We start from the raw sequence: 24,659 nt of genomic DNA, 5'->3' as shown, positions 1-24,659 counted from the left end.
ATTTCTTTGAATTTAGTAAATAATCTGAACAGAGAGGAATAGTGGGCTCTTACATGTACTCCCAGCAGATGTGCAGGGGCGCAAAAGTTCTCTGAGGAATATTCTTATCACTTGTCCTTAAAGGAGCCCCCAGCCCTGCAGGACTTTCATATGGCATTGTGCCACTTACTATTTTGCTTGTGAAGCTTGAAAGAGTATGAAAACCCGGGTCTGTCAGAATACTTCCATTGATTACATCTTGTAAAGCAGCCCGAAAGCCAAGCATCTTTCCTCTTAGCTTCCTGACACGTTCTCTCATCATGGGATGTTGAAGAATGTAACAGACACAGCAAACACAGAGATGTTCAGCAGATGGGTAAGTAGGCAGCTGTTTATCCTGGTTAACTAACTAGCCAAGTGTCCATACAGAGGTGAAATTACCCTTGGTAAACCCATGATACCCTTTCCTTTATTATAAGAAATGTGCCTGTCGGGTACCTCGTGAGTTGGGTGTGTTCACTGGCTCTGCTGAGCAAGGTGCTGCACTCAAAGCAGTTTTGCTGTGTGTAGATAATACCCAGACGACTCATGTGAAGTAAAATCTGTTGACAGCAGAAACATCCCAATGTACTGCAAATTCCACCCTTCCACCACCCCTTCCCCTCCAAAAAATGTAAACCCAACCCTAAATGTTGTGAAGAAAATAGGGAAATAAGTCGCATTCCCTTTCTAAGTGGTGTGTGGATTGTCCTTCAGCAAGGATGAAAGAAATAAAAACACAAGGCAATGAAAATATAGGTCTTTGTTCAATTTTAATCTCTCATTTACGTTTGCGTCTCAAAAGTTTTTCAGTTAGCTAAAAGTACAGTTAAATTTTAAATCATTCCTCTAAACTTAAAAAAGTGAATTTGCTTTCCCATGTGTTTTTCTTAAGCTTATATTATTGATTGTTAAATATGAAAATAATTATTCCCCCTGCTTTTTCTTCTTTGGTGAAATATTCAAACTGAAATTTAAAAGCTTCTAAAATGCGATACTGGAAAGAGCCCGTTCTTGAGCTGTCTCATTTTATTAAGCAAATAGAACACGTAAAGGATCATCAAAGTCTCATGCTTCAAATGCAGCCCTCCAAAGAGAGGGAATTGCCCCAGATGTGCAATTGCCACATGTGGTTGATATTCCCTTTATGTTTTTAGCACATCGCATTAGGCACGGGCGTCCCAGAGAAAGATGCTGTACTAGGCTGAATAAATAAGCTTAACAGAGAAACTTGAACCCATAAACCAGCAGGTTACATGAAGGGAATCCAGTATCCTAATCTCAAAATTAACTTCAGATATTCTGAAGGAAGAAGGGGAGTGGGTGGGAATTGTGTTAGTACAAATTAAATTTGTTATTCATCCTTCACTGCATGGGATGGCAGGGATTTGATAGTTGTGTGTGAGCAATTTTTTCCTCACTCTGTGTTGTACTTTCACGTGGGGATGATAAGAATTGTTCCACGTGTTGCTGTCTTCCTGATTTGTGGTGTTGAAAGTAAACAAATTTCAAGAAAAACCCTTCATAGGCACTTAAGAACAGATTCCTCCTGTAGGTCTTCTGTGTAGCTTGTAAAGCGTCCTTCCAGTGCTGTTAAATCTAGGCTTGCAGGTAATTAATCGTAAGATTTTCTTGAAGTGTTTTCTAAATTTGAATCTTCATAGTATTATCTTTACAGTTCCTTTGAATTCCTGTCATTTAGTGCAATAGGTTTCATTTTATATAAGAGCAGCAACAGAAGTCCTTGGTTAGTGTCTGAAGGAGGAAAAGATTAAATTCTGTATTCAGGTATGATTCGAGTTGGTAGTCAGAGAGAATAATTGATACAAAACCCCAACCAAACAGCAACAAGAAACAATAAACTCCAAAAAGCCCAGAATCTTGAATGAAGTGGGAAGTTTTCACCGGGAAAGAGAACTCAGGATGTACGTAAGCATCAGGACCAACGTTAAAACCTTAGCGGTAGGCAGGAGGATGCTGGCGTTGGACCAGAACACCTTTCGTTCATTCAGAAATTGAACAGGCCGGAAATTTTCAACCATGTTTGTGGAGTTCTTCCCATCAAAGCGAATTGTTGAGAACTGAGAAACCTGCAGACATCGAAGAAAGAATAGATCATTAAGTTCTTTTTCCATGGAACACTGCGGATCATGATATTATAGATTCTCAGTGCCTTGCTCTGCGGCATTGTTTTAAACCAAATGAATGCAGTGAACCTCACAGGAAACAAGGTGATAGAGGCTTCTGCCAGAGGTCACCAACAGCTGATTTCTTTTTGCCTTGGAAATCATGAGGACTTCCTTTCTGTGTGAGCCAAACGCTTTATCCAGCTCAAGGACCTGGTTACACCAGTCCTCTTGACGCACACAGCTCTGTCCTTGCCCATCACATCACAGTCACACACAGAAGAGGACTAGGATTTCTTTTCCGGCTTCAAATTTCGAGCTGCTTCAGCAAGAAGCTCGCTCAGAGCAAGCAGATGCTCGCTCTTGTGCGCTGTGGTGTGCTGACTTACTGCCCTGTGGCTGAAGTCATTACGAGTGCGTTGCAGGTAAGGAGCTAAAATACAGATGCTGGCTCTCGAGCAGGCTGTGCTGGCTCGTGGTATTGCTGAGTCCACTCCAGGACAGCTGAATATTTTTATCGTGTACTCTGTGAGCTGAACAGTCTGTATTTTAGAGACAGTCATGATTCAGCCTCCTGTTCCCCTCTGGAGGACAAAAACACGTCGCTTAAAGCTGATGCTGAAAGCATCAATGTTTGCATTTTTGAGTATTCTGGTTTGGTATCCTAATGCTTGGGACAATAGGAGAAAAACAGTGAAATTGTGGGGGAACAGATAACGAGAGTGGAAGTGCCGCAGATGAAGCACTGAGCTGGGTGATTACCTGTGGGGTTTTTTGGCTTTCACGTCGTCATTTCCCCTTCCTTCCCCTTTCCTGCCATTTTTTGAGAGGTGATTTAATACAAGCACAAAACTGGCATGTGTTTAGACTAATGCCAAGCAAGCGTGTGTGTGTCCTAGGAACAAAGCAGCCGAGCAGCTAGCAAGTCTTTGTTAAATTGTTCGAGTGAGCAGGCAGCCGAAGGAGCAAAGTAACCATAAGCAGAACCTCTAGGCTGTCCCTCTGTGACCAGAGCCTCGGAGGCTCTGGAGCGAGTCCAGGGAAGAGCAACGAAGCTAGGGAAGGGGCTGGAGAACAAGGATTATGAGGAACGGCTGAGAGAGCTGGGGGTGTTTAGTCTGGAGAAGAGGAGGCTGAGGGGAGACCTCATTGCTCTCTACAACTCCCTGAAAGGAGGTTGTGGAGAGGAGGGAGCTGGGCTCTTCTCCCCAGTGACAGGGGACAGGACAAGAGGGAATGGCCTCAAGCTCCACCAGGGGAGGTTTGGCTGGACATTAGGAAAAATTTTTCAAGGAAAGGGTCATTGGTCCCTGGCAGAGGCTGCCCAGGGAGGGGGTTGAGTCACCTTCCCTGGAGGGGTTTAAGGCACAGGTAGACAATGTGCTGAGGGACATGGTTTAGTGATTGATGGGAATGGTTGGACTCGATGATCCAGTGGGTCTCTTCCAACCTGGTGATTCTATGATTCTATGACTTACCTGGGAAATACTGAGCTCAATTGGCTTCTCAAATACTGTCCAGATGACGCCCTCGTAGCAGTCAGGAGTTGTGAGGGAGCCCTCATACCGATAGTACTTTCCAAGGTCTTTCTTTGGTGGGAGAAGAGAACTCAGCGGCAAAGGGTCCATGTCTGCTGTTTCCCCTAGAAAAATCAGTGGAAATACTGCTTGTCCCAAGTGTGGCCACAGGTATGGTTGACATTTATCTTAAAGCACAGGTGCTGCTCAAGGCTGTGCAGAGCCTCATCCCCACACCCGCTTCCCATGAGGTTAGGCTGAGATTGTTCAGTTCTGGGCCCCTCACCACAAGAAGGATGTTGAGGCTCTGGAGCGAGTCCAGAGAAGAGCAATGAACCTGGTGAAGGGGCTGGAGAACAAGGATTATGAGGAACGGCTGAGAGAGCTGGGGGTGTTTAGACTGGAGAAGAGGAGGCTGAGGGGAGACCTCATTGCTCTCTCCAACTACCTGAAAGGAGGTTGTGAAGAGGAAGGAGCTGGGCTCTTCTCCCAAGTGACGGGGGACAGGACGAGAGGGAATGGCCTCAAGCTCCACCAGGGGAGGTTCGGGCTGAACATTAGGAAAAATTCTTTCACAGAAAGGGTCATTGGGCCCTGGCAGAGGCTGCCCAGGGAGGGGGTTGAGTCCCCTTCCCTGGAGGGGTTTAAGGGACGGGTGGATGAGGTGCTGAGGGACATGGTTTAGTGTTTGATGGGAATGGTTGGACTCGATGATCCGATGGGTCTTTTCCAACCTGGTGATTCTATGATTCTACGATTGTGCCTCTGCGCTGCTTGTGAGAGGCAGGACCCCACAGGACACAGGTTACACGCACTCTGGTGTCAATACCCTGCGTGTATTTCTTCTCCCTTTGCTTCCTCCTGAGGAAGCAGGAATACTTGTTCTGGTTCTCAGGGAGGGAGGGTGTCTTCACTGCAAATACGGAGAACTAGATTTTCTCCTCCCTGCAATACTCTGAGCGTTTGACAAACTAACCTCTATCTTTGGCTTTGACTTTCAACCAACAAGCTCTACTACAACTAGAACAGGGTTGGACCACAAATTATCTGGGAGTGTATGTGCCTGAAACAAAAATATGTTAAGTTTTGACCAACACAGGTGTCTTACCTTTGTATTTAATACTGTCTAATTTCTTTATTAGAGTTTCATAGTTTTTATTTTCATCTTCAATCTGAAATGGAAATATATTTATTTCAAACTGCATTTCTCATCAACTGGTTGCTTTAAATTAATTGTGAATTAAACAAAAAAGAAATATCAGGCTAAAAGATAACAGCAAGTGGAATATCGAAAAGGGTAAAAGAACTAAGTGCTGGCACTGAATGCCTGCAGAAGGTAGGGAGGTTTAGGTCTTGGACTGCTGTAACATTAACTGAGAGGGTCACTCAGCCAGCTGCCTGGTAGATTTGAGACAGTCAAATAAAAGTTTGGCTACCAACCTTTATAAAGAACGCTAACACTGCCAGACCATCTTCTTTTCCCTTTGCTTCTGTTATATCCGAAGCATCTTCTCTTATGTGAACAATATGCAGCTGAAACACAGTAGTCAAGGATAATCATTAGTTTATTTTCCTCTACAGTTTGTTGCTGTGGGTGCAGCCTGGCTGCTTCTCTGCATCCGCACCGCAGCGGGGCCAGAGCTGCTTTGCTGCACCCAGGCTGGGGACGGACAGACAGACAGACAGACAGCTCCAGGAGCTCGACCTGAGGCAGTTGCTATGCAGTAAGTGGACTTTGAAACTTCATTCATCCCAATGAGTCTCACTCCACAACCTCCCCATGTGTGTATCAGGAGGTGAAGCACACCGTGGGTTGCTGCAGCAATTCTCGGACAGTGCAGTGCTGCAGGCAGGTTTTTATGTCACTGTTAGAAAGTGGAGCTGGTTTCCTTCCACCAGTCCATCTGTATCGCCTCTGGCGACTTGTCTGGCCTTGAGAAGAACAGTTTTTCTGGTTGCATAGATCAATTCATGGCTAAAGTCCCAGAAATTAATACATGATCTGAATAAGCAGCATGACAGTGTAATCAGACTGCATAGACTTTGAAATATTTCTGCTCCCAAAAGGCTGAATAATTCTAGATTTGTTGTCTCTCCTGTGCCTTTGCTATGTGACACCAGTGGGATTTCCTGCGTGTTCTGGTTAGCGAGCAACTTGGTTAGTTATCTCCACTTTTAGCATTTTGTAGTAGAACTAGCCAATAGTTTTTGTGCAACAATATCTTAAATAGCCAGAGTTCTTGAGTTAAAGCTGTAAAAAAAAGTTTCACCTACCTCCATGGCTTGTTTCTCTCCATCTATGCTGTGCTCAGACCCGGCGAGGTACCGCGGCACGGCTTCGACTCCCCAGTGAAAATGAAATTCTACTGCTTTGTATTTTCTTTCCAGCCCTCCACCTCCGATTTTAGGGGATGTGCTTAATTTTACTTTAACTGAGGAAAACAAGTAAGTTTAAGAAAAAAAAATCAGATCATACAATAATGCTGTTTAACACTAAAAAGATGCATGTTCTTGAGATTCACATTTATCCTAAAGTTCTGGTTTGTTTTTTCATACCAAGCATTCTAGAAGTTCACCTCTGAAGAAGCTGAATTCTTACAAAACGCTGAGATAACATGGAATGAAAAGGAGAAAAATCATAGCCTGCTTCTGAGTAATGCACAACACCACTTGGATCTTCTGTTCCCATTGCTGTGTAGGATTTGCTCTGTGAACCTGAATGACTCGTGTAGAGCCTCACTTGCTGGAGAGCTGAGGCACCTGTGACTTCAGCTGAATAAATACTAATAAATGCACTAAATTTGATGGTATTTGTTTCCCCTTGTAAAGTGGAGGGAAAGGGCAAAGTGCTGCTTTGGATTGGCATGGGAAAAGAGTTTTTTATGCTTTCCTGGCATCCGTTGATACATCCTTTGGAGTATCAGGAGTTATTTGCATTTTGAAGAAAATGGGAGAATAGACTGTCTTGCGTGATTGCTCTGAGGGGATTTGTAGGAATTTGTCCACTGCCATTAGAACCCCAGTCAGAGCCACTTATACCTTTCAGAAGACCCCCTATTTCTTCATTTTTTGACCAGAACACTCTTTGTGAAAGTATTCTTAAAAGTAAACTTGATCACAGTTTATTTGGTTTCTAAGCATCATTTTTATCTTCTATTGTCTGCACTGTAACATTTATTTTAGGCAGGGTTTAAAGATGGTATTATTAAGTTTGAACATTATATCTGTTCTGTTTTAATTTAGAGTTGTGTTGCCACACAAGCCTAAGCATCTAAGTCATTATCTCTGTTTAATGTGGCGCGTGATCTGTTGTTAACAGGAAAACAAAATTTTCTTAGGAGACGTTTTTCTGGCTATAAATCACCCTCACTTCCTGTCTCTGAGACATTTGGAGTCTATTTTTAATATTTATTTATTTAGATCTCTACATTAGGCCCAGTATTTTCTTTCCATAGGAAAGATTCTTTCGACGTGGACTGAAGCCCCAGAGATTTCATTTCTGTTCTGAATTCCAAATGAGCTTGAAGCTTACGTGAGTTATTTAGTCACTTTGCTGTTTTATCTGCAAATGGATGAGTAACATATATTTGTTGGCTTTGTTTATTTAGATTGTAGGACCTTTGAGACACTGACCTTTGTTATCTGTACATCATTGAACATAACGATAGTCTAATCTCATGTGGAACTTCTAATTGCAGCTGTAATTTAAGCATTAACAATCCAGTGTCGTGCTCCTTGTAGCACAGGAACTGGTTTCCCTCAGAAGAAAGAAATTTTAAAAGCCCAGATTGAAAACCTAATCCTTTTGCATGTCTGGGAAAGATGAAAATTCTGACCAATCCTTATGAATATTAATCCTTCTGTGAAAGGTATTTCTATGCTCAGTGACTGTAATATGGAGATTCTAGAATATCATTCTGTAATGAAAAGTCATTAACCCATATAATGGTGAGAAGTCAAACCACGTCTTTTTCATATGGTCTGTTAAAATACTGATATTTTAAGCTGGAATCTCTAGCGGTGAGAGGCAGCCCAACTGTCTACCTCTACCCTACCTTCCCATTTTATGTTAGGAAAATATTTGCCACTCACAGCTTCCAACAAGCTCACATTAGATTACTTCCACGTGCAGTGAAAAGAGGTTGAAATCCAAGATTTCAGCATATTATTTTAACAAACCAGTAAGACGCAAACACTGCGAGCCACTGGTTCAATGATTTTCCCAGCCTGTTTGGGGCAGAAGCAAGGGTCAGAAAGGGCAAGCCCAGAAATGAAGGATATTAGAGCATTCAACAGAAATTAAAAAAACCTGCCAAAACTGTTGTCCAAAACCCCTATAACCACCCACATCCTAGCTTAGAGGTTGTTTGATTTAGAGGTTCCCCAGACATCTTGAGTTCTGTTTCTGCATGTGCACAGAACCAATTCCTGCCGAGATGCTCAAGGACTAGGTCCAAAATTCAAAACCTCGATAATTCCCACAAAGTTCCCAGGAAGCCTTGGTTCAGAAGGTGTTCTGAAGGTTTCACTTGTGAAATATAGGGCTGCTATCTTTTTTTTTTTTTTCCTTACTTATAAGTAGCAGTAACGAAATCTATCACTTTACCCAGGACATGGAAGAAGCAAATGGATGGTTCCAAGTAAAGGTACAAGCAAAGCCCATTGTAACAGTAAGAAATTGATAACACTTGCCTGTATGTCCATTGTTTTCTATGGTCCATTTTGAAGACCCCTTCACATCATATCCTTCAAATTCCAGTGGCTTAAGGCTCCCTCGATAAGTGACGGTTTTGGTGACAATATTGATGGGTGACTGTTTGCTTCCTTTGCAGGCAGCATCTGTCAGATGCCATTGTCGAGGCTCTGTTTAAAGACGAAGAAAACGATTTTTTTTTTCTGTAGACTGCAAATCCTTGGTGAAGCCAACGTACCACACATTCACTGTATTCTTGCTTGGGAAACTGGAGATATCTTAGAAGAAAAGGTCTTTGGATGTTGAAATTTGGTACAGAATCTTTCTTAAACGTATCATTTTTTTGTAGTTTAAAAATATTAATACATGTCAAGAATGTTCTTTTAAGCTTAAAAGGAAAATATGCACAAGTAAATGGCTGTAAAATAGAAGTGAACTACCACTGTGATTGGCTGAACTATAGGAAATATAGAAACACCACAAAAATGATGGTGGTGGGAGTGAAATGAGGTTCCCAGCACAGTCAGTTCCAGGGAGGGCTGGGCAGGACACGTGAATGATCGTGCAGCATTAAATGCTGAATTGTATGAATTTTTACATGATTTCTATAAAGAGGCCATTTGCAAAACAGAAGAATCCAGACAATAATGTCATTAGAAAAATAAATTGTCTAGCAGTACCTTCACACTGTGGCTCTTCAAGCTTCTGTGACAGATAGCACCAATTGCTTCCAACTGAAAAAAAAAAATTAGACCCGGAAAATTAGATTAACGAAAAGCTGTACAAATTGTCCCCCAAGAAATCTGATGGGAAATGGGGATACAGCCTGTGATCATCTGAGAATGACGTGACTGACCACACAGTTTTGACAGGTTCTTATTTTTGTCTGCTCAGTTTTATTTGAGGAAGATACTTCATTTCTTAAAACTAAAAGCAACAATGGCTGCTAAGGGGTGGGTGCTTCAGCTGTAAAGTGTGGAGTACACAATCCAACAAACCTAGCTGGGTTCTAATGTCAAATAGTTCAGAAGAGACCATAAAAATCCTGCAGTAGGAAACTGTCTCTCTCCAGATCTCCTCCTGGTCTTGAATGAATCCATTTACCTTTGTTAATATTCCTTCCAAAAACTGTGCTGGTATGAAATATTAGAGCTCTGGATTGGTTGCAGTTCTAAATAACTGGGTTCAAAACTTCGATTTCAGAAACTTCTTGAGGTGAAATTTCCACATCTGAATATAGGTAGTGTTAAAACAAGTTTCCTGTTATCAGTTCTGTATTGACACCCTTCTGCTTACTTGTAAATTCACTTACACAGGATGAGTTATCTCGCTCCATTCCAGGAACTATTTTAAAGATCACTTGGTGCAATAAGGAATTTTAAGAAACGAGGAATCTCATTTCTGAAAGAAATGAAATATTCTCATTCCGACTCAACTGTGATCCCACACAGATGGTTGAAAACATTTTCAATAGAATATCTAAATCTTGCTTTTTGTTTGTCAGAAGGATTATGAAATTTAGAAAAAGAGACCTGATTTACCTTAAGTATGAGTTGATCTACTCCAGAAACCAAGGACTATTTTATTTATCGCAGCGTGCTTCAGCAGTTGTTTATAATAGTAATAAAGTTTAAATGGACTTTAACAGGAATGATTCTCTTTGGCTGTTTAACTTTGATAAATTACAATTCAAAATCTCTTACAACCATGATTGATATGATAGTTTCTTTCTGCCTGTGATTAGTGAATTATAGACATTTTAATAAATGGCTAATCAATTTTTAGACATTATTATGGAGGCGTTGTGCGATTAGATTGCTAATTACCCTAATCTGGGCTATTTTTAATACGTCCGCTTGGAAGTCTCATAATTGCTTTTATCTTAATATCAGTAACAGAGTGATATCATCCATGTATTAAGTATTTAGAAGAAGTTGTAAATAGAGCCTTGTTATGAGGTGTGACTAGCAATAGCAGCAGAGAGGGACTTGAATGAGCTTGTGGCAATTGATATAACCCTGAAAAAATTATACTCGTCTAGTTCATCTCCCACAAAAATTAAATTTATGTTTAAAGCTATAAATAATGTTGACTCACTTTCTAGTTTAGCAGATGTCAAGTAATATTGAGAAGAAAAATAAAGATAGCCATGTTTGTATTGTCACAACTGTAGTGATTTGTAGTGATTTCTACACTGTTGTTCCACTAATATTTTGTAATTATAAAAAAACTGGGTTTGACAAGGTTTTTTTTTTTCACACTTTTAAACATACACAAACTTCAGTTTTAGGACCTGCCATTTCTAAACTAGATTGTTGCGCTCTTTCAGGCTTATGTACACAAGACAGCAGCCAGACCTCCAGCAGCGCTGAGTGATTTCTCATCTCTACTGGGAAAGACCAGACCCAGAAGCTCCAAGCACGGAATGTCACCAAGAGCTTTAATCAATATTTTAATCCATAAATGCCTAGCAAATACCAGGTAAGGCAGTCTTCACAATGCTCGATTCTATTTCATATATGTTGGTATGTGCATGGATGAATGACTGCAAACATATTTTTGGCAAGGACTCCAGCCCAGTTGTCCATAGAGGCTTTGATAGTGGCTGTATGTTGAGAACAGGCTTCCTTTACAAGTTATATGTGTGTGAACCTTCAGGAGAAGAAAAAGCTGTGGGAATAACCTGGAGATAAGTGCTTGAAGGTGGCAGCATCTACGTGGCATGAGAGGATAATCACCTGCCAAATTTTGGTCTCAGACTCTTTGACAGGAGTTAAACCAGAGGGGAAAGCTGCTGGGTGAGAAATCAAGGTGGGTTGGGGTATTCCGGTCTGTTTACTGTAAATTCTTGGAACAAAGTCTACTGTTCTAGGTTTGTACAGTGTCTTGCACAATGGGAGTGTGATCGTGACATAAACATTTAAGCCTTACTGTAAAGCAGATCAAATTTTATGGCCAATATGATTCACAATTAGGAGTAAGAGCAGCAAGATCATTGTTCGTTGGGTGCAAAGTTCTGGAGCTTTTAGATGGTGACCAGAGAACCATGGAAATCCAGGACAACCACAGGAAACCCGAGGGAAGGTAAATATAGAATCATAGAATAACCAGGTTGGAAGAGACCCACCGGGTCATCAAGTCCAACCATTCCTATCAAACACTAACCCATGTCCCTCAGCACCTCGTCCACCCATCCCTTAAACAGCTCCAGGGAAGGGGACTCAACCCCCTCCCTGGGCAGCCTCTGCCAGGGACCAATGACCCTTTCTGTGAAAAACTTTTTCCTAATGTCCAGCCTGAACCTCCCCTGGTGGAGCTTGAGGCCATTCCCTCTCGTCCTGTCCCCTGTCACTGGGGAGAAGAGCCCAGCTCCCTCCTCTCCACAACCTCCTTTCAGGGAGTTGAAGAGAGCAATGAGGTCTCCCCTCAGCCTCCTCTTCTCCAGGCTAAACACCCCCAGCTCTCTCAGCTGTTCCTCATCAGGCCTGTTCTCCAGCCCCCTCACCAGCTTCGTTGCTCACAATTATACAGTCAGCGGTCCTAGTATATCTCTGTACCATAGGAGTGAGATGGAAGTGAGTCATGGAGCCTTTCATGCTCATTGCTGAATCTGAAGCCTGGAGGTTCAGTCACATCTTAGTAGATCAACACATGAGCACACTAAAAATCTTTCAGTGTGCACATGAAGATGCTGAAGAGGAAAAGGTTAAAAAATAAAAATTAAAAAAAATCCAAACAGCCCTCAGGTGGCTACTGCTGGCTTACATCCAGCACTGGTGAGTATTCTTCTGCTCCTCTGTCAAATGCAAAATACACTAAATAATTAGCATCTATTTTTCGAAAGCTTCCTGTAAAATTCCTCATGTCCACAAGGTATCAAAGAACTTTTCTATCAAATAGTCTTAAGACTTGTGGTTTAGAAAGTGGGATGATGTCAGTGAAGTAGAACAGGATATAAATTCAGCAATTCCTAAGAAAAAGGTCCTTAAAGCCATGAGACATTAAACAGTGAACTAATTAAACATTGCAGAATGCCTGAGCAAATAATGAATTAATGTTTATTGTGAATTAGATTTTTTTTTGGTTAGTAGTAATGTAACATTAAAGAACAGGTTCTTTTGTGTAGATATTGCTCAGGAGGAAGCAAACTGTCACACCCTGTGGCAATTACAAGGAAAATTTGCGTTTGGGTTTGTGTCGGGTATGACTCCTCGCTACCTACAGGGATCTTGCATTCACAATGGTCTTTTTTTCTCCCTGGGCTTTATGGCTTTATTTCTGAAGCAAGAAGAAAAGATACTTGTCTCATCCAGTCAGTTGTCTGTGGTCTTAGGCACGATTATGCCCTAAGGTATGTTGTCTAGTCTAGTTTTAATTGTCTGAGCGGCTCCTGCCACTTCCCTTAGGAGACTTTTCCACAGTCTATTAACCTTCACTGTCAGGAAATGTTTCCTGTTTAATGGCTTATATTTTCCACTTGCTTATCTGCATCCCATCACTCCTAGAAATATCACTGGACCACCCTAAACAATTATTTTCCCTCCCTACTGTTTACATCATTCAAACAGTTCCTTCATAATCTGTAATTCCTAGTTTTGTTTCATCCATCCTTTGTCCCACTCTTGACAATGCGCCCTTCACCTTTCCACCATCTCCACTTCAAACTCTCTTACCTTCCTTTCTCTGAAGCCCCTTTCTTACACGAACTTAGTACCTGTCAGATCCCATCCTGCAGCCCTCTCACCTGATAGTTCTTTCAATCAAACCTCAGCTCCCACGTTCTCTTTCCTGCTGTTTATTTTATTGCCCAGAAAAATGCATTAGAAAGGTATGGAGGGGTTGATGTTTAGGGGGTTTGTTCTTGTAGCTGAGGTGCTGAAATCATTGTGGTGGCATCAGCTGTCCCAGAGGGTTTCATAGCTCACTCCCACACCTTGCTGGTTCACGTGAGTTAAGCCGTGAGCATCCACACTTCACTCAATACTAGTCAGGATTTCCAAAAGTTCCTTGCCTGATTGGCATTAGATAGAGACGTGTGCATCATTGGAAGTGATGTAATTCAGTTTACTTACATATTCAATATGCATTTATAGCTGGACTGGTATCTCCTGTATCATCAACTATATCTGGCCCTTGCATTGTATTATGGATTCTTTCTTTAACTCGTGATGCACCATGTCATAGGTGTCACCTTGGCTTTACTGGGTTTTAATTTAGAATAGGGCTGAACTGGGCTGAAGGCATCCTCTTCCTTCACAAAGTTCAAGACAGTTAAATTTAGGGAGTCTCTCTTGGCAAGTAAGCAGTCCTACTTATCTCTGTTTCTTCCTTGTCAAATTTACAACTGGTTTCCTGACCAAAGCTGTTTCTTGGCACCAGAATAGCTGGAAAACAATACAATTACGTATTGTTTTCATTTTATTGTAAATGTTTTCAATTGTTTTAGCTATCAAGCCTAGCTTGGAAACTTGAGAGAAAAAAATTCCTTCAGTTGAGAACTCCCTCTTCTGTTCACTGAGGCCGCTGGACGGAGGACAGTGCTCCTGGCTGGGAGCCAGCGTCTTAGCAGTTTGCCAATGTGCTATTGTGTGATCTAGGAAAAGACCCTTAAGCTCTTTGGACCATGGTCAGATTGCCTGAATTCCATAAAAGTTCCTAAATCTACTTTGTCCTACTTGCTCCTGCTTACTGCCCTACTTGGACCTGCTGAGCTCCTGCTTAGAAACCCACAACTCTGGGTTGGTACCATCGCACAGGTGGTCTTCAGGCTAGCTGGAAACTGCATTTATTTTGTCCATCTGCACTAAATAGTTACTTAAACAGGTTTTGTCCTTCTGGATAAAGTGATTTGAAATATATTAATGCTATACGTTAGTGGTTAGCTATTTTTATTAACTATATTTGATGTCTCAAAGCTTAAATAACCTTTATAACCCTGACAGCCTGAAGTACTGAGACAGTAAGAACAACCTCTGTTGTTTTTTAGTTAAAATCCTTCTCTCTCTTTCACTGACTGACTCCTTCGTTTGTCCCTTTAGATCTTGTCACCCTTTTTCAGCCACGTCCTAGGTGACCATGCGCTGTTGGCTGAGCCTCTTTTGCCCCACAGCTTTCAAATCCATCTCTTAAAATCTATTGTAACTGCTGGCTTTGCCGTGGAGCGAAGGCTGCCCTTTCCTATGAAAAAGGCAAATGCTACTTTTGCACGCAGTATATTTTTAGCTTTGGTTTGTATTGGACTCGCTCTATTTTTAACTTGCTTTGTGAAACTTCTTATCTTTAGTACAAAGGACCAAGCGACTTAAAAGCAATTGGAATCTAACTCTGTCTTTCTAATTAATGAGATTGCTGGACACAAACTGAGCATATATACACATCTATTTATATATTTTTAAGTATTTCACATCCTCAGGAAGTCCTGATCAACTACTTTGACAGGCAAAATCGGTTCCAAAAGTTTTCTCTGAGATTTGTGAACCTCTAACCATGCAAAACCAAAAGTTTCTGATCATTCATCTCTCTTCTAGTCTTTTTATTTAGAAATCTTATTTTTCATAATGATATATGTCTGCACGTATGTACATTCCAATCTGTGGGGAGTTAGCCTTGAAGATAAGCTTTATTGTAGTAGTGAAGCATTATAAATAACCACATCTGATGCGAGCACCGTGTTTATAATTTGCACATGTATACATAAATCATATGCTCAATGAGGTCTTCATCTGCAACACATACAAACTAAAGGGAAAATCCAAAGAGACTGGAGGATTCTAGATAGGCACTATAAACACTTGCAAACTACTTCCTTTGTGTCAGAGAGTGAGGAAAATGTTTTTGGCCTCGACCTGTGACACTGTTGTAGCCTCTGTCATATATATGTGTCCTCGTGAGTTTGTTGTATCAAAGAAGGAAGCTGGCCTTTAAAAAAAATGAGTATCCAGGGCTAAGGTGATTTGCTTCCGTGGGATATTTTGCTTTGCTTCATTTACAACAGAGGCAGTGTCAAATCAAATTCAGAAATCTTTTTTTTTAGCATTTTTTAAATTTAAATCAAAGAAATTACTTTGTGGCTTTGCCTTCCTTTTGTGGTCTTTTGTGCTGGGTTTATGATGATTGATTCTGGCTAGAAATGTGACTAAAAAAAAATCTAATTATAGGCCATTAGATATTTTCTGCAGCATAACAAAACACCCCCTGCAGTGCCACAAAGAGGGGAAAAAGCCCATTCACATGGAGACAGACTCCTGGCTGAGGAACTGGACATTGCAGCGTGTCTTGAAGACATAAAAGTTTGTATGGGTTTATTTTGGACAGCTTAGGCAAAGGTATTTCACAGCAGCACCTGTCTCTGAAACTGTTTTTCTGCTTCCAGTCTTCAAAATCTAAAGGTAAGGACTAGGAGAAATCGTAACTCCACAGTGCACAACCTGCAGTCTATAAGGGATATTCCAATTCTTATGCTGATACTTTTTGCTATAGGAGAAAGCAGTGTAGTTCTTAAGCTCAAATAATGTCACTTATCACCTGTGTGTGGCTCCTCTGTATGACATCTACCACGCTCCTTTCCTTTCCCTAGAGCTGAAGTCAAAGAAAACACCCTGGCTTGGATGCTGGAGAAGGATGAGATGATGCAGCACATTGCAGTTCTGCATGAGGTCAGCTAAACAGTGAGTTAATACAAATTGATGACAGTGCAGTGTACTCATGCTGGTCAGGCTGATCCTTAAATGGAGCATTAATAACGTGATTGGGTCCGCCGTGTACGTGGAAAATTGCCTGCTCATTGCATGTCACCAGAAATGGGCTGCAAACCAGTGAACGGTGATTTTTTAACTTGACGCTGTGGTGTCCTTGCATGCATCAGCCCAGTTAAAAAAATCTATCTGCTCAAGAACCTCAATCAAGGCATAGATAGGACAGAATTCATCTCATCTCTGATATCAGCCACTCTTCAGCAGCTCAGAGGTCACACATGGGGACGAGGGGCAGTTGTTGGATTCATATGGGATGGTGACAGCAGAGAAGATCTTACAACGCAAGTTAAGGTTGTTCAGCCTAGAGAAGTAACTTAAGTACTAAGTGCTGCTTCTGATTCAGCACAGATGACAAAGCTAGAAAATCCTCTGCTGCCTGAAGCCTGCTGGTGCAGTTTACACAGCTATAGTGAGAGGGGAAAGCAAAGAGCAGCATCAGTGGGTATCTCTTGCTCTCAGTGCATACACAGCAACCTGACAAATGGGAGCTCTTGTTTCTTCTTGCGTACGCTAGATCTGACAATGATGCCTTACGCTGATATGTATGGATGATGGTAGACAGACTCAGAAAAGCCTTTAAATCTCCTTTGGCAGCTTGACTGATTGCAAGGAAGAAAGAGAAGGAAGTCCTGAGCAACGTGTCCTGCACAAAGATCATAACTTGAGATCAAAGTCTGTGCTGAGATAGTCGAGCTAACTGCTTTGAGATACCGTCAGTGATAGCTTGTCAGTTATATTTACTCTTTGTTGGATTAGTTGGGTGGAGAGAGAGAAATCCAGGTAATTCGTATTTCCTAAAGCGCCTATAGATTCCTGCCTGAAGCAGGAATCTTACTGCCTTTTCCATGTGTTCTGGGTCTTATATTGCAGATATTAATCTTGTTTCTTAAACAACTGTAAATGCAACTTTTCATCCCAGAGTGCATCTGGGTGTACCCACATTTGAATTCTGCCAACCTTAAGTGAATTTGAAATATATATGTATATGTGTGCAGTCTATAGCGTTAAAGCTGAAAATAGAAGAAGTTAAAGCATCTCTTTTCATGATGTTTATAGAGGTATCAGATATACTTCGTATTTGAAGGGCCCTGATGAAACATCAGACTAAGAACTGCTGTTGACAGCATCAGTGCCAGCATGGTTATGTAAATTTTATGTTTGTGAAAGTTAAAATTATGTTAGTAGAAATACAGAGAATTATAGGAATCACGTTCTATCATTGGTTAATCTTCTGGAGCACCAGAGTGTGGACCGTGGGAGAATGTCTTCTCATGGCTGCCTCTGGGTCTGTGATAAAGGCTGAAACACGTTGAGGTTCATTCTACTCCTCTTAAAGAATATTAATTTTCAGTAACAGTGGGAGCTTGCTGTAACCCACCACAAATCTTCTAGATGGATGAATATTATGATCCTCTATGGTTGATGCTCTCTGGATGGCACTAGACTGAACCTAACGTCAATAAATCCTCTTTCCCAAAAGCTTTGGAATATTCCTGTTGGAACATTGTGGACATTTTGCTTCTCTTCTGCCTGTGTAATAGCAGTACCAGAGGGTCATTGATCTCTCAAAGGAATCAAGCAAGCCATTTGAGATGCATCAGTGCAGCTATTAATGGAATATGCTAACTGAGACCTGTATAGGTCAGTGGATGAGATGCTGGACAGATAGTCAAGCTAGATCGTTTCTACTCCTTGTATCGGTTTGTCTCTGAGCAGAGACTGCACAAATGTGCCTCGGTTTCCCTTTTGTACAATCAGGATAATGAAGCTTGCTTATACATAAAGCTCTGCAAAGACTACTAGTGACAACTTTAAAACATAACTGCTATAATATAAAGACAGGTCAAGGCTGAAAGCCTTTCAGGCTGCTGAAATTAGAAAAACAGCCCTGTTGGAGGTATGTTAAATGAGCTGGTAAATGGACATCACTCAAGCTAGTTGTGAAAAGTGGCAAGATAGAAAGGAAATTCTTACTTAAAATTCCAAACATAACAAAAAATATTTCAGGCAGGTTCTCAGAAGTTGAGGTTTCTTGAAATATTTAGACTCCTACTTAGTATGGTGCATCCTGTGAAGCTTCTAGCTCAGGAAAACGTTTGGAAAAGAAAGTAGGGGAGAGAGCAGGTTTCTTGCATGTTACTAGCCGTGTAATTTGCCTCTACACTCAGGGAAGAAAGTAGAAATAATGACAGCTGGGAAAGAAAGAACAAAAAATGTTTTACACATTCCCTATCTTACTTCCATCTGCTAAAGCACTAATTATTAACACTAATCTAATAAAGCCCATAAGGGTTTTCTAAATAGTCTTTCAAGTTCTCGTAATAAATCCCTTAACAGAGCAAGAAATTTAACAGTGTTAATCGGTCCGTAATCAATATCAAGTAAACAAATCTTGTTGACTTTGGAAGAGCAAAGGTTCTTTGTGTCTCTGTTTACCTGTACCACATGCGGGAAGGCTCTGGAGAGAGAATACCCCCAAAATGCAGAGTAGAGAAGAGGGGAGGTATTTGAACTGTCAGGGGAGACTCTGGAAAAGGCAAGCTACCGAGCCATGGATGTGAAGAATTGCTTAGGAACAGAGAAACAAAGTTTGGGGAGCGCTCCCGTGTCCCCAGTGCTCAGCTCTGCCCCTTAAGGCACTTTCTGAGCAACTCAGACCTCTGTTACTTTAAGTCTGGCAGCTGAATCTTGATCAGCTTTAAAACTGTGTCCCTTTAACAGGCTCTTGGTGCAGTGCTCCCCTCTGATACTCCTGATAATATTGTATCTCTTCTCTTCCCTTAATGCAGTCTAGTCTATTTTAGTGCCAACAATAGACCCTTCATCACTATTAAGAACTGCAGTGTTTATCTTTAATTTTGAGGCTGTGTGCTGATATTTACATAGGAAAGGTGATTTATTCAATGTTATAACATTGCTGATCTAATAGAAGGATGAATATCTTCTACATTTTTCAATACTAATTATAGATCGCTGTTTAATCTAGTCATTGTACGTGCGTAGTGTACTTATGGACATAGTGCACAGAGTGCAAAAATAGATGGATCTGCTGGGCTAATGCAGCAAAAGACACATTGTTCTTTCTCAGTAGGCAATCGTAAGAATTTCATCTTATATCAAAATTGCGAAGTAATATGAGTAGAACATTAAAACAAGCTATCTGAAGTTTTAAGAAGTTTCCAGATAAAGGAATTACATTTTTATTTTTTAAAATTTACACATATAATTAACTATAGAGATCAATTCAAACCTCATTGATTTTCCTGGGAGGAGGAAGGCAACTAGGATCTCTAAAGGTGGAAAAAAAAATCCCCACTCATTCATTCATGAGAAAAGTCTCTACTTTATTTTACCACACATAATAAAAGGCAGAGAAATAAGTAAAACATCCTTCATTTGTCACATAGAAGCATTAGAGAGGCTGTACCATATGTACTGATGCTCAGAAAGAAATCATAAATAAGAGTAACCTTGGTACATGGGGTTAGAAAGAGCAGGCAAGGACTTACCTGCTACCTCTGTCTTGAGAATGTGCAGAGAGAACAGAACAAGGAACAGCAATTCCATTATCTATTTTAAATAGGCTCAGTGTTGAAACCAGAATTGATTAGACTCCTTAGTATGTGATCATATTTCTGCTCTCAGTTTTATACTGGAGTAAGTAGTCCTGGACAGACCTGAAAGCCATAGCCAGGAGGGTGAACTCCTCCCCTTTGTAATTTCTCCAGATTTACCCTACTCCTCATTTGCCTAAATTTATTCATTTCTCCAAAATGAATGGCAAGATGGATAAGGCTTCCTAGCACTCAGCAAGTAGCCTGCAGTGAATCACTGATACTTTGCAACCTTTGCACATTTAGTAACCTATTACTAAAATGCTGCTTTTTTTTTGTTTACTGCTGGTTTTTTTTCCCTGACAGCCTACACGATATTTGATTGACTGTGAATGTGTTAAGGTTACTGGTTTGTTTCAAAAAACCCCAGTGAAACAAAAAGACTCCCTCACCCCCCCCAAACCCTACCCTGCAACGCTCCAAGCAGCTGCTCAGGATTGGAATAGATTTGTGAGGCTGGAGAAGGGAACTTCTGTGTGCAGTTACAGGATTTCCTTTTTATTAGGTGGCATACCAACACCTTACTTGGATAAAATTTCTATTTAGTAAAGTAACAGGCAGCACATCTTTTGTCTGATTATTTGTGGGGGTCCGTTATATATAGAGAGATGTGTGTGTGTATATATATGTGTGTAGATATATATATAATTTTTCTTAGCATTCCTGCTGCTGGTACTATAATATAATATATGCAGAATATTATTTATCTCCTTTGCTTTCTTATCTGAATGCTTTAATTCCATGTGAAAGATTCAGAGGCAACTCAGGTTTTATGTTCAACAAACAAAGGTGTGTACAGAAAAGTGGACTCCTAAGTTTTGCTCTATCGTCTCAATTATAGAAATACTTTAATTTTTTCATTTGGGGTTGGACTTTGATACAGCTGAGATAAAAACAAGAGAGAGAATGCAACTTCTTCATCCCTTTCTCCAAATGACTCTCTGTCTATGGGGTTGCAACCCATATGCTGGGTTGAGAGCAAGAAGAAGAGCAGCTTGCTTGACCCGGTGCTCCTCGATGAAAGGGTGGGCAGAGCAAAGTGGTGTTATGCTGGCTGCGTTGAGCGAGCCTGGTCATCCAGCAAGGACTGAACTAGAAAAAGAAGCCAATAAAGCACTACTTGCCTTTCCCAACAGCTGCCAGCTCCCAGGTGAAGAGGATGGCCATGCTGCTGTTAGTAGTAGGGTCGCACAGGAGCAGGACCTGTAATAACAATGGGAAATCTGACAGCTGACTTATGAGCAGGTCTTTTATTCATAAAAAGGATGGTTATAAATAACATTCCAACAATGAAGACTTGCTGTGTAGTGTTTTTCCATCCTGGATTAGGTAGATTAAAGCATGAACAGACGATGATTTGCCTAGCACATGGTGCTACGGTAAATAGTTACTGCAGTGACAAGAACAATAAGGGAATTTGTTGCATATTTTCACTTCCTAGTCTGGCTGTCTCGGTGGAGCTATCTAAGCAAGATGCATGCAGAGCACGTAGAGAGAAACAGGGGCGTGAACGTGGTGGAATCAGGTGATGTCAGCCTTCAAGGACATCTACAAGACGCTGTACTCTTGGGCTTTTCTCATTCTTTTCTGGGGATGGTCTTCAGCAAGGGAGTTGAACCAAAGCTCTCTGATGATTTTTTTTTTTTTTTCTCTGTTTGTATTTAGTTCTCTTAAAGCTAAGAGCCCGCTAGAAACCCTCTGTTCTGGACTGAAGAATCCGAGGGTTAGAAATTTTGATCTGGAAATTCAAGATTCTTGGTTTCGTGGGTTTTTTTGGTTTTGTTTTTCTTTTTTTTTTCTTTTGTAAACCTTCCAGACTGTCATTATTAAAGTAGTAATAAACTGCACTGCAGTCATGTTAACTAAGTATTTATTTGTGCTAGAAAGTGAAGGCACACTCAGGGAAAGACATTCTCTTTCCTTGTAGAGTCTGTAGTGTATTTGAGCAGGGCACACATGCGATCTCCATTTTTTTATCTAAAGAAACCTGACAGACGCTTGGTTATCAGTTCTCAATGACATCTTGGCATCTAGGAATACTTTTTAAAGGATTTACGCTGTAGGTGGATTTTGCATAAAGACCTTTGGACATTGAACCTAAATACATACAAGGATCTCTGTCAGAGAAGCTAAGAGACAAAGTGATGAGGGTTGTCTATTGCAGATCACTGAGCTCAAGGCTAGTTTTTTCTGACGTAACGACTGCAGTTGTATCCATAGCTACAAGATAGGCAAGAACAGGAGGAAATATCAGAAATGGCAAAAACTGCACTTATTTTTGTGTCCTTGAGAGCCACAGCAGTAAAGATTTTGGAGATGTTCCCCCCCCAGCCTGGTTCCTGAAACACGTGAGGTCTGACATTAGCCTGCTGTTACCAAAGGGCTTCATGGGAAGCTTGGAGAGGCTGACGTGACGGGTAATGAAGCTTCCACGAGTCTGAGCCAAATGATCCTACCATGTGCTGAGGGGAGGAAGTCCAGCTAACCTCCCTAAGTCTCCAGCGGAACGGCTGCAGCCTCCCTGTGTCGGGGAGAGGATGAGAGCAGGCTGGGTCTGACTCCGTGGTAGAAGCACACAAAGTGTCCAAGTCAAGGTGGAGGCACAACTCTGTGCTGGGAAGGCTGAGTTGTTGCTCTTAGAAGGAAGATCTAACAGCTTGTGAGGATAAGACTGACGAGTCCAAGTCCTGTCAGAGATGAGCTGACCTGGCAGAAATTGTCCCTGCAGAGGGAGAGGGAAGGACTTCCGAGAGACATAAAACACAGAGGAATTTCGTGTTTAGTGACTGAGTGACTGGGAAACCTGCCCTTCAGAGTGACAGAACACGCTAATTGCTCTTCATTTAGTGGCGGGTTGTAATTTTCTGCATTAAAGGTCCCTCACCACTGAACAGGAATTCAGGGATTTTGTAGCTGTTGGTGAATCAGAAACAAAGTCTTCACCTTTCACATGAAAACGTGGGCTGGTTATGATTCTCCCTGAGTCTGCTTTATTGGGAACCTTGTTCTAACACAAGGTCATTTCCATGGAACAGTTAGAAGCACTTGCAATGGCTCTTTATTTGGCCATCTGCTCAGCTCTGGTGCATTAACTGCTTCCCTCTTAGGCTGTACCCAAGGATTAGACCCTGTATTATGTGATGCCATCATTGGTAAAGCTTAACTTCTCTCCTTTTCCTAATATTTATGTAAAACATTATTCTTTTTTGTGGAATAACAATCTTCATTTGGTGAGCGATGAAAAAGCTAGCAGCGTGCAGCTCAGCATCTCCTAACATTATGAAGATGCATTCTGAAGGATGCGTGCCTCTAAGCTGCATATTTAGCTCTGTGTGTTTACAGCCTGTCTAGTTGCTTTGCCTGGTTTTGAAGCACTTGCACTTCTGTCCATCGCTTTCTTGTAACAAGAGTCCTCTATGTGCCTCTGTAGCTGTTTAGTTCAGAAGGAAGATGCCCTTTATGAGGGCTGTTTCATGTCTACAGTGTAAAGATGCACCCTGGCTTCTTTACATACAAATTATAGGTGGAAGGCTTTGTTTACCTTGGCTTCAGGTATTTATCAATGTTTGTCTCCCTTTACACAGCATAATACAAGTTCCTGAAAGATGAAAATAACCATTCTGACATCTCAAAGAAATGTTCAGACTCTGCATAGACAAAGAGAGGGACTGGTTTGTGGGATTTTCTTGCAACAAGCTGTCCTTGCAATCATTTTGTGGCTTGTAGCTAATGTAACATTAAACAGCACTCAGAGACATTCAAGTCTGATGATTGCCTTTGCTTTATGTTGCTGGTGAGGGCCATGAAAGCATAGCCGGGACATCAAATAACTCAAAACCTGTGAGGCAAAAATTCCTCAAAGGGAGTGGGTGGAGGAGGAGCAGAGAGTTTTCTGTTTTGACAACATCTCTGAGAAATCTTGGAAGGAGATCATACACCCCTTTTGTGTCTTCCTCTCCAAAGAGGAAGACTTTAATCCGCATAAATTAAAACATAAATTTGATAAATAAGGTCCTTATTTGTATCACTCCCCTTCCTGCATGTTCCTTATTTACAGGCCTCATGATGTCCATTGAAAGACTGGGCAGATGGATGGTGTTGACTCAAGGCTTTGCTGGAGCAGGAATCAACCTTCCTTGATACTTACCCAGCCTGCATGTCACTTGCTGGTTCTCGGCTCAGGTTGTGTGTTGCCTGCGGTTTGGTAAGGTGTATCCTTAGAGCACAGCAGCAACTGAGGAGAAAGTTGAGCTCTGCATTTCACAACAAACAAGGGGTGTTTCAACAACAGAAGTGGGAATTGGATGTGAGTTCAAGGAGAAAGTGGCAGGGAAGAAGAGTTAAACCCCTTATCCCTTCAGTGTTCTCCTTTTCTCACATGTATAGTGTATGTACACGACTTAGAATCATAGAATAACCAGGTTGGCAGAGACCCACTGGATCATCAAGTCCAACCATTCCCATCAATCACTAACCCATGTCCTTCAGCACCTCGTCCACCCGTCCCTTAAACCCCTCCAGGGAAGGGGACTCAACCCCCTCCCTGGGCAGCCTCTGCCAGTGCCCAATCACCCTTTCCATGAAAAATTTTTTCCTAGTGTTCAGCCTAAACCTCCCCTGGCGGAGCTTGAGGCCATTTAGAAAGTAACACCAAATCATCTCTACTTAATTGTGCTATGGAGTTCTTATTTTCATTTCATGGATGCAGCTTCTTCTCCTGTAGTTTCAGGCACAACTCAAGTTTCTTGGTGTATTATCAGCATAAAGGACATAGAGTACCGCTCTTCCATCATGCTACGGTAAAAGTGTATGTTGTCCAAGGGTTACTGCCTGGAACTGAGACTCCCAGCTCCTGAACTGAATTTCCTGTTTTGAAATCAGGCGTGTCACAGCTGGGGTCTGTTTTTCTGAGAGCTGCTGAGCACTTGTGGTTCCTG

The 24,659-nt window shown here is 41.4% G+C and overlaps 1 protein-coding gene and 1 long non-coding RNA gene across 2 annotated transcripts; one reads left to right on the top strand and one right to left on the bottom strand.

Annotated features, from left to right (window-relative positions):
• Positions 1-782: 782 nt before the first annotated feature.
• CA4 (carbonic anhydrase 4) lies at positions 783-19,898 on the bottom strand. Its single transcript, XM_069873886.1, has 8 exons — positions 19,618-19,898; positions 9,035-9,088; positions 8,354-8,524; positions 5,936-6,093; positions 5,102-5,194; positions 4,770-4,833; positions 3,623-3,786; positions 783-2,108 (listed from the first exon to the last, which is right to left on the bottom strand). Exons 1-8 carry the CDS (start codon positions 19,673-19,675, stop codon positions 1,920-1,922), a joined length of 951 nt encoding a protein of 316 aa, XP_069729987.1. The 5' UTR covers positions 19,676-19,898; the 3' UTR covers positions 783-1,919.
• Positions 12,102-24,210, top strand: LOC138729566 (uncharacterized). The gene is made up of 3 exons (XR_011338907.1): positions 12,102-12,705; positions 15,931-16,009; positions 23,780-24,210. It is a non-coding gene; the product is annotated as an uncharacterized lncRNA (long non-coding RNA).
• The last annotated feature ends 449 nt before the right edge of the window (positions 24,211-24,659 follow it).

The sequence above is a fragment of the Phaenicophaeus curvirostris genome, chromosome 21, assembly GCF_032191515.1.
Source record: "Phaenicophaeus curvirostris isolate KB17595 chromosome 21, BPBGC_Pcur_1.0, whole genome shotgun sequence".
In the NCBI taxonomy this organism is placed as follows: domain Eukaryota; kingdom Metazoa; phylum Chordata; class Aves; order Cuculiformes; family Cuculidae; genus Phaenicophaeus; species Phaenicophaeus curvirostris.
This window is presented reverse-complemented; position numbering and strand designations above follow the sequence as displayed.

Bases quoted from the DNA above. Each gene is read 5' to 3' on its own strand.
- CA4 (XM_069873886.1), bottom strand. From the start codon at position 19,675: ATGGAATTGCTGTTCCTTGTTCTGTTCTCTCTGCACATTCTCAAGACA. The intron at 6,094-8,353 runs GCAAGTGTTATC...TGTTTTCCTCAG, and splicing joins AGAAAACAATGGACATACAG to TTAAAGTAAAATTAAGCACA. The intron at 5,195-5,935 runs GTAGGTGAAACT...ACTGTGTTTCAG, and splicing joins GAGAGAAACAAGCCATGGAG to CTGCATATTGTTCACATAAG.